General features: G+C 45.2%; 1 protein-coding gene across 2 annotated transcripts in view; it reads right to left on the bottom strand.

Annotated features, from left to right (window-relative positions):
- si:dkey-33c12.4 (uncharacterized protein LOC560112 homolog) overlaps positions 1-12,760 on the bottom strand; it is a 35,726-nt gene that overhangs the window by 4,708 nt on the left and 18,258 nt on the right. For both annotated transcript variants that reach the window (XM_020511234.2, XM_020511235.2), the window contains exons 10-14: positions 12,164-12,305; positions 10,146-10,250; positions 7,879-7,957; positions 3,222-3,354; positions 2,320-2,394 (exon numbers count right to left, since the gene is read on the bottom strand). In XM_020511234.2, coding sequence (XP_020366823.2) covers positions 2,320-2,394; positions 3,222-3,354; positions 7,879-7,957; positions 10,146-10,250; positions 12,164-12,305 — 534 coding nt within the window. The remainder of the gene's footprint in view (positions 1-2,319; positions 2,395-3,221; positions 3,355-7,878; positions 7,958-10,145; positions 10,251-12,163; positions 12,306-12,760) is intronic.

Here is a 12,760-nt window from a genome sequence, read left to right as displayed (position 1 = left end):
ACTAAACAACTGCACCTCCTAGTTGCGAACCATTTCAACTCCCCCTCCCATTCCGCAGACGTCATGTCCATCCTCGGCCTCCTGCAGTGCCACGACGATGTTACCCGAAGGTTGCAGGAACAGCAACTCATATTCCGCTTGGGAACCCTGCAGCCCAATGGTATCAATGTGGACTTCACAAGCTTCAAAATCTCCCCTCCCCCTACCGCATCCCAAAACCAGCCCAGCTCGTCCCCGCCTCCTTGTCCTTCCTCCCACCTATCCCCTCCTCCCACCTCAAGCCCCACCCCCATCTCCTACCTACTAACCTCATCCCGCCCCCTTGACCTGTCCATCCTCCCTGGACTGACCTATCTCCTCCCTACATCCCCACCTCCCCACCTACACTCATCTTTACTGGCTCCTTCCCCACCTCTTTGACCGGTCTGTCTCCTCTCCACCTATCTTCTCCTCTATCCGCCTCCCCCTCTCTCCCTATTTATTTCAGAACCCCCTTCCGCTCCCCCATTTCTGAAGAAGGGTCTAGGCCCGAAACGTCAGCTTTCCTGCTCCTCTGATGCTGCTTGGCCTGCTGTGTTCATCCAACTCTACACCTTGTTATCTCAGATTCTCCAGCATCTGCAGTTCCTACTATCTCCGGACTCAATGTTAACTTGGTTTCTCTCTCCAAAGACCAGTCTGAGTTTCTCCAGTGCCTACAGTTTCTATTTCAGATTTCCAACAACTGCAGTATTTTATCTTTATTTCCGTAACAGACTCTTGGGAAAAGTGAGAGGGAGGAGGCAGATCTACCCCACCTCTGTCAGAGAGAATCAAAAACTCATTAATGGGAGGTGAGTGGTACTGGCTAGGATGATGCCTACCTCTACATGAACTGAGCAGCTTGCTAGGCCATTTCAGAAGGCAGTCCCGACCCGAAACGTCAACTTTCCTGCTCCACTGATGCTGCCTGGCCTGCTGTGCTCCTCCAGCTCCACACTGTGTTGTTTCTGACTCCAGCATCTGCAGTTAGAATTACAATCATAGAATCCCTACAGTGTGGAAACAGGTCCTTCGGCCCAACAAGTCCACACTGACCCTTGGAGCATCCCATCGAGACCAATCCCCCTATAATCCACACACCCCTGAACACTACAGGCAATTTAGCATGGCCAATCCACCCTAACCTGCACATCTATGGACTGTGGGAGGAAACCGGAGCACCCGGAGGAAATCTGAGGCTGGAATTGAACCCGGGTCCCTGGCGCTGTGAGGCTACAGTGCTAACCACTGAGCCACCATGCCGCTCCATTGTTCTTGCTATCTCAGAGCCAACCATATTGCTGTGGGTCAGGAGTCACATGTAGGCCAGATCACAGAGAAGCGACAGCCAAGTGATATTATTGCAGGGGCAGCACGGTGGCTCAGTGGTTAGCACCAGGTTCAATTCCACCCTCAGGCGACTGTCTGTGTGGAGTTTGCACATTCTCCCCGTGTCTGCGTGGGTTTCCTCCAGATGCTCTGGTTTCCTCCACAACCCAAAGATGTGTAGGCTAGGTGGATTTGCCATTGGAAATACAGGGTTACAGGGATAGGGTAGAGGGGGTGAGTCTGGATGGGACGCTTTCCGGAGGGTGGGTGTGGACTTGATGGGCCAAATGGCTTGCTTCCACAATGTAGGGATTCCATGATTCTACCAGGTAAGGACAGCAGATTTCCCTCCCTAAAGAACATTAGTGAATTAAAACATGACTTTTTTTTCAGGACTGTTGACAATAATTTCATGGTCACAATTCCTAATACCAGCTTCCAATCCCCGACTTAGTTATGTAATTTAAATAGGGTTTGAACCAGCATCTTTACATCATTAGACTCGGCCTCCACATTAGTGATATTACTGCTAATGCCACAACCTTCCGAGGTTCAAACTCAGGGAACCATCATCTTTTTGCTCATCTCCTTCTAACCAATCTAGTCCAGATACGTTATAGACTCTGCCATGACAGAAAGGCTGATCAAGGGCAAATCCTTCCCCAAACTGTTGATCACATTTTTACAAGACCGACACCATGTAAAAGTCTGGGGTTCCATCATGCAGCTAGCATCCGGCATTTCGTCATTGATAACCAAGGGCTTTTTGCTACAGCAGTCCTTAGACTACAGCTGAAATCTAGCACAAAGCAGCCTCCCACCTCTAAGCTGAACAGCTCAGGCGAGATCTTACAACCGCACGGGGGCTGGATTTACAGATCAGCTACAGCACCAAACTTCGAGAACCGCTGAGAGATAAAGCCCAGTGCCTCACGGATTGTGTCTCTGGAACCTCGTTAAGTGACTCACGTTTCAAATATTGCACGCAATGCTTCTTCAGTAATTCGAGTGGTTACGTTCCCAATCCAGATCGGAAATAATTCCCTAAAGAACACAAGACTTCCATCATTACGGTCCAAACTGAAAGGGCCTGACACAGACAATTCACAAACACACAAGGTCAGAGCACAAACAGTTTACACCAAAGACAGAGAGACTGAAACCATGGACACACTAACTAGCACCAAGACAAGTTAAATCATTCATATAATGAACACTGTGGAGACTAACGTCCTGGTGGACTGGTTTGCTGGTGCTATCAGGAATGGGTCAAACTGGAATTAGAAGATAACGCGCACGGGGAAGAAAAAGCCGACCTGAAAATTGGGAGAGGCAGACAGCACGGGAGTAAGGAATATCAAGGAGCAACGTAGAGTCAGATTATGAGGGAATATGTTTTTGATTCGGCTTTAAGACAGGCACGTCAATGCACAAGGAGTGGCAAATAAAGTTGGTGGGCTTCAGAAACAGAAAATCAAACGGTTGCAGCAATAACAGACCTGGTTTGGAAAAAGAGAGCACAAAACTGGGTGCTAAATATTCCCAGATAAAGGGGTGTTCAGGAAAGATAGGGAAGGAGAGAGAGAAGAATATCATAGTTGAGGGACAGGGTGTCCTCGGGGAGGGGGGCAAGGTGCCAAGAAACAATAGCAGTTCCACTATCTTACTCAGTATATCAATGCACAATGAATGGGAAAAGTGTACATAAAGGGGGACTTCAACTATCCTAAAACCAATGGGGATTTAGCCTACTCTGCCAATAGGACTTTTGCTAATTGGTATCTTTAGTCTGGTTACCAAGGGAGGCTCTACAATCCGGAAGAACCTGGATCTATTGACGAGAATGCTTATCACCCTTCAGAGGCACTTACCTCGGCTGCAGTTGTGACTGTACTAACATTGAGGCAGGTTTATTTTTGGATTTTTTCACACGTACAAAATCCTTATCATCTTCATCTAATACATATGTATTTGTAGTAATTTGGCAATTTCGAGGTTTTGGAGCTGAAGTAAAGATGGAAGAAATTAGAGGCAGTGAAAAATGTGAAACAGACAGACTGCAGCAGGTTCAACAATCACCTTTCCAAGTTAACTGAGTGGCGTCCTTGGTGTGGCGGAGTTATATTAACTTTCATTCAGCAGTGGAACCACTTGAACTTAGCAAAAAATTTTCACTTAGTCCGAACCACCACCACCCCCCACCAATCCCGCAACTCTGTGTCTGCCTCAACTCCCATTCATTTTGCTCAGTCTCTACACCACATACATCAACCTGAAGAGCAAGACGACCCCCAACTGTCCCATCCTCAGCCACTGGGTGCTTATAGTGCATCATCACAGTCTCAAGGTCACCATTCCTACACACCCAACCACAGTGCTTTACCACCAATTGGTCACATTAAACGTGCAGTGTGTTAGGTAGTCAAAGACAGATAGCCAACAGCAAGATCCCACCAGCAGCAAAACAAGACTGAGTGGCTAACCTGTGTGGCTCAGGTTGGGGTTGTTTGGGATTTTTTTGGGGTGGGGGTTGGGGGAAGGAGGGATAATGTGGCCTGGATACAATAGAAATCTGTAGCAGCTACCTGGACAGGCACCTTCACAACTTACCTGGGTGTAATGAGCAGAGTCCCACAAGGATCAGTGCTGGGGAACCTCAGCTATTTGAAGTATACACCGGGATGTTTCTTTTGTGGGATGTGGGCAGCACTAACAATGTCAGAGACAACAAGGTGCAGGGCTGGATGAACACAGCAGGCCAAGCAGCATCATAGGAGCAGAGAGGCTGACGTTTCGGGCCTAGACCCTTCATCAGAAAAGGGGGAGGGGAAGGGGGTTTTGAAATAAATAGGGAGAGAGTGGGAGGCGGATAGAAGAGGGATAGAGGAGAGGATAGGTGGAGAGGAAACAAACAGGTCGAAGAGGCGGGGATGGGGCCAGGAAAGGTGAGTGTAGGTAGGGAGTTAGGAAGGGGATAGGTCAGTCCAGGGAGGACGGACAGGTCAAGGGGGCGGGATGAGGTTGGTCGGTAGGAGATGGAGGTGCGGCTTGAGGTGGGAGGAGGGGATAGGTGGGAGGAAGAACAGGTTAGGGAGGCAGGGACGAGCTGGACTGGTTTTGGGATGCGGTGGGGGGAGGGGAGATTTTGAAACTTGTGAAATCCACATTGATACCATTGGGCTGCAGGGTTCCCAAGCGGAATATGAGTTGCTGTTCCTGCAACCTTCGGGTGGCATCGTTGTGGCACTGCAGGAGGCCCAGGATGGACATGTCGTCTGAGGAATGGGAGGGGGAGTTGAAATGGTTCGCGACTGGGAGGTGCAGTTGTTTGTTGCGAACCGAGCGTAGGTGTCAGCATTTGTTGCCCTTGAACTAGACCACGTGGCTTTGATTTGGGAAGCACAGGTATGCCAGATAGAGAAAGGATGGTAGATCGCCTTCTCTAAAAGGTATCAGTGAACGATGATGTGTTCTTGTGACAACCGATGGCAGTTGAATGGTCATCAGTACCTATACTAGCTTTCCATTCTAGATTTTACATGAAAATTCTCAAGGTTCATGTTCATGTGCATTCAAACAAGGAACACAAAGTTAGCAATGCAGCATGGCAAGTTATTAGGAAAGCAAATAGCATGCTGACCTTAATAGAAAATTCTGCTTTCCCTTCCTACTACCAAAATGAATTATCTCGTATGTTCCCACATTATATTCCATCTTGTTCCCCACTCTCTTTTGTGTTTTGCAGTTTCATTGTACCCTCTGCTCAGGTTACATTCTCATCCAGCTTTGTATCATCAGCAACTTGTACTCATTGCTCTTGTGACCTTTGTTTAAAGCATTGGGGAGACTGTGGCACAACGGTAATGTCAACGGGCCAATAATCCAGAGGTTCGGGCAAATACTTTGGGGGACACGAGTTCAAACCCCACAGCATCAGATGAAATGTAAATTTAACTCATAAAATTTAGAATTGAAAGCTAGTATTGGTAATGGCAACCACGAAACCATGAAAACTCATCCTGATTCACTAATGTCCTTCAGAGATGGAAATATGCCCTTTGCTGTAAGGAGTTGGAGCATCAGAATAAAATTGTACAGGGCATTCGTGGTCCCACATCTGGAATACTGGCTGCAATTCTGTTCTCCACTTTTAAAAGGAGGGTACACTTGCATTTCAGTGGTGCAGTGATGAGAGGCAGAATAAACTGGTCCAATATTCTCTGAAATTAACAATGTGAAGAATGAAACCAAAGCTGCAAAGTTATATATCTCCCTTGAAAGACTGAACACACTGGAGAGTTTTTAGATCCAATTGAGGCCTTTAAAATTACCAAAGGACTTTTACAGTGCACACGCAGAGATGATGTTTCCACTTGTGAGCAACACCACAATGGAGGGACCTTAAAAATGAGATCATAACCAATAAATCCAATTGGGAATAAGGGAGAAACTTCTTTAGCTGGAATGCGGAACTCACTCTCACAAGGAGTAGTTCAGTCAAATAAAGATGTTTTGAAGGAGAAGCTGGACAAGCACATTCTCCAACTCACCCAACTCTAGTCTTGCAAAGGGATTAAGTCAGTTGGACGAGCAGGCAAAAATGTTTGGCAGGTGGGAGCATAATGTGAGAAAATGTGAGCTTTTCCACTTTGGCATGAAGAGCAGAAACCCTATTCTTCACATGGAGAGATTGCAGAATGCTGCAGTGCAGACAGCTGGATGTTCCTTTGCATTCAGGTACAACAAGTAATTAGGAAGGCAAATAGAAGGTAGGCCTTTATTGCAGGGGGATGGACTGTGAAAGTAAGGGAAGGCTTGCTACAGTTGTTCAGGACATCGATGAGATCTCACCCAGAATAGTGAACACAGTTTTGGTCACTTCATCTTAGGGAGTGGCAATGGCCTAGTGATATTATCACTAGACTGTTAATCCAGAGACCCAGGTAATCCATAGAATCCCTACAGTGTGGAAGCAGGCCATTTGGCCCATCGCATCCACACCAACCCTCCAAAGAGCATCCCACCCAGACACACCCCATCTCTGCAACCTTGCATTTCCCATGGCTAACCCAGCTAGCCTGCACATCCCTGGACACTATGGATAATTTAGCATGGTCAATCCACCTAACCAGCACATCTTTGGACTGTGGGAGGAAACCCACGCAGACACGGGGAAAACATGCAAACTCCACATAGACAGTCACCTGAGGGTGGAACTGATCCAAGTGCCTGATGCTGTGAGGCAGCAGTGCTAAACACTGAGATATCGTGCCACGCCAGGTAATGTTCTGGGGATGTGGGTTAAAATCTTGCCGTGGTAGAAGGTGGAATTTGAATTCAATAAAAAATTACTGCATTTAAGAGTCTAATGACCATGAATCCCTTGTCGATTGCTGGAAAAACCCATCTGCTTCACTAATGCCCTTTAGGGAAGGAAACTGCCATCCTCACCTGGTCTGGTCTACGTGATTTCAGACCAACAATAATATAGTTGACTCTTAACTGCCCCACTGGGCAATTACGGATGGGCAATAAATGCTTGCCTAGTCAGCAACGCATTCATCCCGTGAATGAATAAGAAAACACACTTGCTGCAGTTCAGAGAAAGTTCATGAGGTTGATTCCCAAGATGAAGGGCTGCTCTCCTGAAGAAACAGTGAGAAAATTAGGCCCAAGCTCAATAGACTTTGGAAGAATAAGAAGTGATCTTATCAAAATATACTGAGGGGGCTTGACAAAGCAGATGCTAAGAGCATGTTTCCCCTCAGGGGCCCAGTTTCAAAACAAGTGGCTTCCCATTTAAGACAGAACAGGAGGAACTTCATCTTTCAGGAAGGTTTTAGTGTTTGGAATTGCCTTCTCCAAAGCGGCTTCTCTGAATATATTCAAAGTTGTGTTGGACTGATTTTGACTGAAAAAGAGAGAGAGTCAAGGGTTAGGGAGGGACAGGAACGAAAACAGAGTTGAGTATCTTATTGACTGCGAGAGCTGGCTCAATGGGTTGAATGGCCCAATTCTACTCCTATTTTGAATGATTTTATACCCGTTGCCAAAATCCTCCCTTATCCCTCTAGAGTAGCATATTCCAGTTCACTCCAAGCTGATAACCTAGATCCTAACATGCACTCAAACATGCTGCCGGACCTGCTGAGCTTTCCCAGCAATTCCTGTCTTTGTCCCTAACACACACTGTGCAATTGTAAAATTCTCATCCCTACTTACAGGTCCCTTCACTGGTCTACTCCTCCAATTATGAACTGCAACATCCCAATTCTAATTACTTCACTGGCAGCTGTAGCTTCCAGTAGTCAATATTGCAGTCAATACCCAAGCTCTGGAATTCCCTCCACAGCACCTGCCTATGTCCCATCATGTTTGAAAACCCTCCGGTAAAGTGCATTGAAATATTTGATTATGTCCAGGACGGTAAGTACAAACTGCTCCTGCTGACAGACTAAGGGGGGGGAGGGGGGTGGAGCGGGGGAGCAGCCGGCCAGAGACAAGTAATATAACTCGTCAGATTCTCACCTGATGATAGTAGTATTTCTTCTAAACTGCCATATTTATTTAGAATCTCGTCACATTGCTGCTGAGTAAAACCTCGGTCCTGCAAGACACAACGGATTTCAACATTACAAATGAGGCAGGTTTAGAAGTCACAGCTCCACCCAGTCTGCTCAGTGGTGATAAATCAGAGAACAGCTCCCAGCTTACATCAGCCTACACCACATCAATCAGTAAGGTACGTGCATTTCACTGTGCTTCAATGAGACAGGACAGACATGCGCTTGCAACTGACAGCGAGCAGGCATGGCTTCACATCCTACTTGAGACTTGAGTGAAATAAAAGACACAGCTCTCTGGTGCAATATTGAGTATGCTGTGGGTTGTCAGAGCGGATCGATACCAAATAAGGGCAAACATTAATAATGAGACAATACACATGCTGGTTGTACTTAAAATTAATAAGCCACAAGAAGTGAATTCAATCTGCCCTTGCAGACAGAGGCACTGCCTATCAGACGTGATGCCAGAGCACTGGCGCATTGAAACTTACAAATACAAGTTCAAAAAAGGATGTAAGGATTGTGATGAAACTGTGACTTGGGAGCATAATTTTTAATGTTAGATACTCTAAGCTGGGATTTCTGGTTTTGAATGAGTAACGAGTGGGTCTGTATATCTGAAGTTCAGCGTTAATCTGTAAGAAATACTCTAACCGTATACCCGCGTGGGAGATTATGCCTGACAAAATTTGTTTGAGTTCTTTGAAGTAGTGACCAGGAAGGTTGATGAGGGCAGGGCAGCAGATGTAGTCTATATGAATTTCAGTAAGGCCTTGGATAAGGTTCCACATGGTAGGCTGCTCTGGCAGGTTAGATCACAGAGTCCAGGGAGAGCTGGCAAATTGGATATACAATTGGCTTGATGGTAGGAAGCAGAGAGAAATACTTGTCAGACTGGAGGCCTGTGACTAGTGTTGTGCCTCAGGGGTTGGTGCTGGGCCCATTACTGTTTGTTATTGATATCAATGATTTGGATGAGAATGTACAAGGTATGATTAATAAATTTGTGGATGACACTAAAACGGGTGGTATCATGGACAGTGAGAAAGGTTATCAGAAGTTGCAGCAGGATCTTGATCAGCTGGGGAAGAGAAATGGCAAATGGGGTGTAATATAGATAAGTGTGAGGTGTTGCATTTTGGAAAGTCAAATCCAGGTAGGAGTTTCATGGTGAATGGTAGGGCCTTAAAGGAGTGCAGTGGAACAGAGGGACCTTGGAGTTCAGGTGCATGCTTCTCTGAAAGTGGAATCACAGGTAGACAGGGCAGTGAAGGAGGCTTTTGGCACACAGTGCTTTGATTGATCAAGACCAGAGTATACAAGTTGGGAAGTTGGTGAGGCTGTACTTGGAGTACTGTGTTCAGTTTTGGTCACCTTGCTAAAGGAAGGATGTTATTAAACTGGAAAGAGTGCAGAAAAAATTTTCAAGGATGTTGCCAGGACTCAAGGGACGAAGTTGTAGGGAGAGGTCGGATAAGCTAGGACATTTTTCTTTAGAGCCTTCTCCAAACAGGATCGACCATTGTTGGGGTTGAGCTATGTGGCACCAACATTTAGAACTTCACCTATTAATTGAGACATCATGTAGGAGTGAACATTTTACAGAGGTAGTTCAACAGCAAGGAGCTTCGTTAACACAGAAAACAGCCCTCAGCCCAAGGAAAAACACACCTTCTTGCCTCCCAGGGGGGTTTTGATGAAGAGTCAACTAGACTCAAAACATTAACTTGGTCTCTCGCCATGGACGTTGCCTGATCCGCTGTAATCTCCAGCACTTATTGTTTTCATCAACAATAGCAAATTTCACCCATCCCCCCAGTGCCAAGGTTGCAATAGGCAACTGCTTTGCAATGTAATATTTTGTGTAAAAAAAAGTGCATCCTCCTGTGACAGTCCTGCACAGCCGTCCCTGAATCCATCTGCAATCTCCTCCTTCCCTCTATAAGCACCCGTATCTCATTAATAAAGCTAAGGAACCTGCAATTTTTTGTATGCTGCTTTTTCAAGCCTTCCCATCTCCTGCATTGCTCAGATTAGCAAATATTCACTTTTCCACAGTCAAACATGTCGCGTCTCGTCACAACTTGTGCACTAAATCGTATATGGCCTGTGTCTAACCATCTCAAATATATGTCCCACTGAGACAGGGTCATTAACATCCTCACAGTTTTCCACAGCTGGGATTTGAACCCAGACCTTCATTATTTAAGAATGCACTATATTACTCACCATCAGTAGCTGCATCTGAACTTGAAGTAGCTCATATTCAGCATCTTTACAGGAACTATCAATTTTTAGCACCTCTTGGAAAGCCTCTATGGCCTCCATGTATTTCTGCAGGTGAAAGACCAGACACATGGTTATAATGTATTATCATTTACAATGGCGTTTGAATATGATGCTTACATCAGTGCAGGGAATTTCTCACAGCAGATGGCACGAGCTGCTAAATGAGGAGAATTCTCTGTGTAAGGCGTCACAAGGACATGTTAGTGTACAGTCTTTGTACTGAACCAGTAACATGAATGTAAATGAATTTAAGTCCTGCCCTGAAAGTTAAATACTTTAATTCAGCAAATCTGTTACTTCAGCCTGGCTAGGCACGGAGGTCACCACAAGGTTGTCAGATTGCTGCATCCTTTCTAGTGTTTAATGAATGCCCTTCAGAGAAAGGAACCTGTCCCCTTTCCAATCTGCACACAATCAGGCCCACAAGTCTGAGAGCTCAAGACACTAATTATGAGCAATTAGCTGCCAATATTCCCCACGTGAAGAATTTGACACTCTCACACACAAATCTATTGGATGTATTTGCATTTGCAGATACATTCTGTTTTGTTCATAAAGCACACAATTCGTAGACACAGTCAATGGGGCATTTTATAAATTTCTGCTTTGGAAATAAAACCAGTCTGACTCCAGGTTAAAATACAGACAGATTCTGAACAAGGCTTCACGCCTAAAATCGTTGCCTAACCTGCGATGTCACCTCTTGTATACATTGATAAAAGCTTTAGTTACCTCGGGGCAGTGGCTTGAAAGAAATTCTGGGATTCGCATTTGAATCAGTTGAAACCTCCATCTCCTTTCTAACTGATTAAAGATTTAACAGGAAGGAGTCAGTCTGCCATTTTAGGGTTTTTCAATTCATTCACATCAGTTGTATAATCATTTACTTATAAATTCTGGTCTTGGTGCTTTTCTCACTACACCTGACAAAGGAGCAACGCTCCAAAAGCTAGTGTGTTCAAATAAACCCATTGGACAACAGTTCTGAGGAAGGGTCACCAGACCCAAAACATTAACTCTGTTGTTTCCTTCACAGATGCTGCCAGACCTGCTGAGCTTTTTCAGCAACTTCTGTTTTTGTTCCAGTTGGACAACAATCTGGTGTCATGTGATTTTTTTTTTTTTACCTTGTCCAACCCCGGTTCAACACCGGCACCTCCACAACATGCAACACATCCAAGACCATGAATGTTTGGAAATAGCTGGGGCTTCAAATTCCAACCAGTTACTGGAAGGATAATATTCAGCTGGAGAGGGTTCAGAAGAGATTTACCAGGATGTTGCCAGGAATGGAGGATTTGAGTTAAAAGGAAAAGCTGGATAGGCTGGGACCTTTTTTCACGGGAGTGGAGATTGAGAGGTGACCTTATAGAGGTTTATAAAATCACGAGGGACGTAGATAAGGTGAATGGCAGGTGTATTTTCCTTGGGGTGGGGAATTTCAATACTAGGGGGCATTTTTTTAAAAGGTGAGAGGAGAAAGATTTAAAAAAGACATGAGGGGCTACTTTATTTATATAGAAAATGGTTTGTATATGGAATGAAGTTCCAGAACAAGTGGTGGACAGGGGTACAGTTACAACACTTAAGATACTTAGATAAGTACATAAATAAAAGATGTTCGGAGGGATATGGGCCAAGTGCAAGCAGGTGGGACCAGTTTAGTTTATGGCTGGCATGGACTGGTTATACCAAAGGGTCTATTTCTGTGCTGCATGACACTATAAGTAACAAAAAAGGGGGAGTCAAGAACAATGGCCTGAACTGATTAAACACAGATGATAGGGTATGAACACACAGCAACAATTCAAGGGAAAGGGATTTGCATGGGGAGCAGAACGGGAGGGTAGGAAGTGCCTTCAATAGCAGGGGTACAAAACAATGGCAAAGCACCATTCACCAAAACATACTGAATTAACCCCAAAAATTGTAACAGACAAAAATTCGAAGCATTTTACCTTAACTCCAGCTAACGCTCTAGCTTTCCTGAAGTATCCTTTAGGCCAGGATGGATTCAGGTTCACTGCTATTTGAGCATCACTCAACGCTCGACTATATTGCTTCAGTCTCTCATAGCAATAGGAACGGTTTCCAAACAGTCTGTAAACAATGAACATCAGTCCAAAATTACATAACAAAGGTTCAGCATGGGATTAGATACAGAGTAAAGCTCCCTTAATACTGTCCTATCAAACACTCCGGGGTATTGTGGGTAAATCACAAGTTACCTTCAATCCAGAGATAGTAGGTCTAGGCCCGAAACATAAGCCTTTCTGCTCCTATGATGCTGCTTGGCCTGCTGTGTTCATCCAGCCCTGCACCTTGTTGTCATTGTAGGAACTGCAGATGCTGGAGAATCTGAGATAATCTGAGAATTGCATTTCTGAAGAAGGGTCTAGGCCTGAAACGTCAGCCTTCCTGCTCCTCTGATGCTGCTTGGCCTGCTGTGTTCATCCAGCTCTATACCTTGTTATCTCTTACCTTCAATCCAGCTACTTATTAAGAAATCTCTCAGATGAAACAATGATTCAAACTTTATGGCATATAGCAACCAA

This window comes from Rhincodon typus, chromosome 1, assembly GCF_021869965.1.
Source record: "Rhincodon typus isolate 14 chromosome 1, sRhiTyp1.1, whole genome shotgun sequence".
Classification (NCBI taxonomy): Eukaryota; Metazoa; Chordata; class Chondrichthyes; order Orectolobiformes; family Rhincodontidae; genus Rhincodon; species Rhincodon typus.
This window is presented reverse-complemented; position numbering and strand designations above follow the sequence as displayed.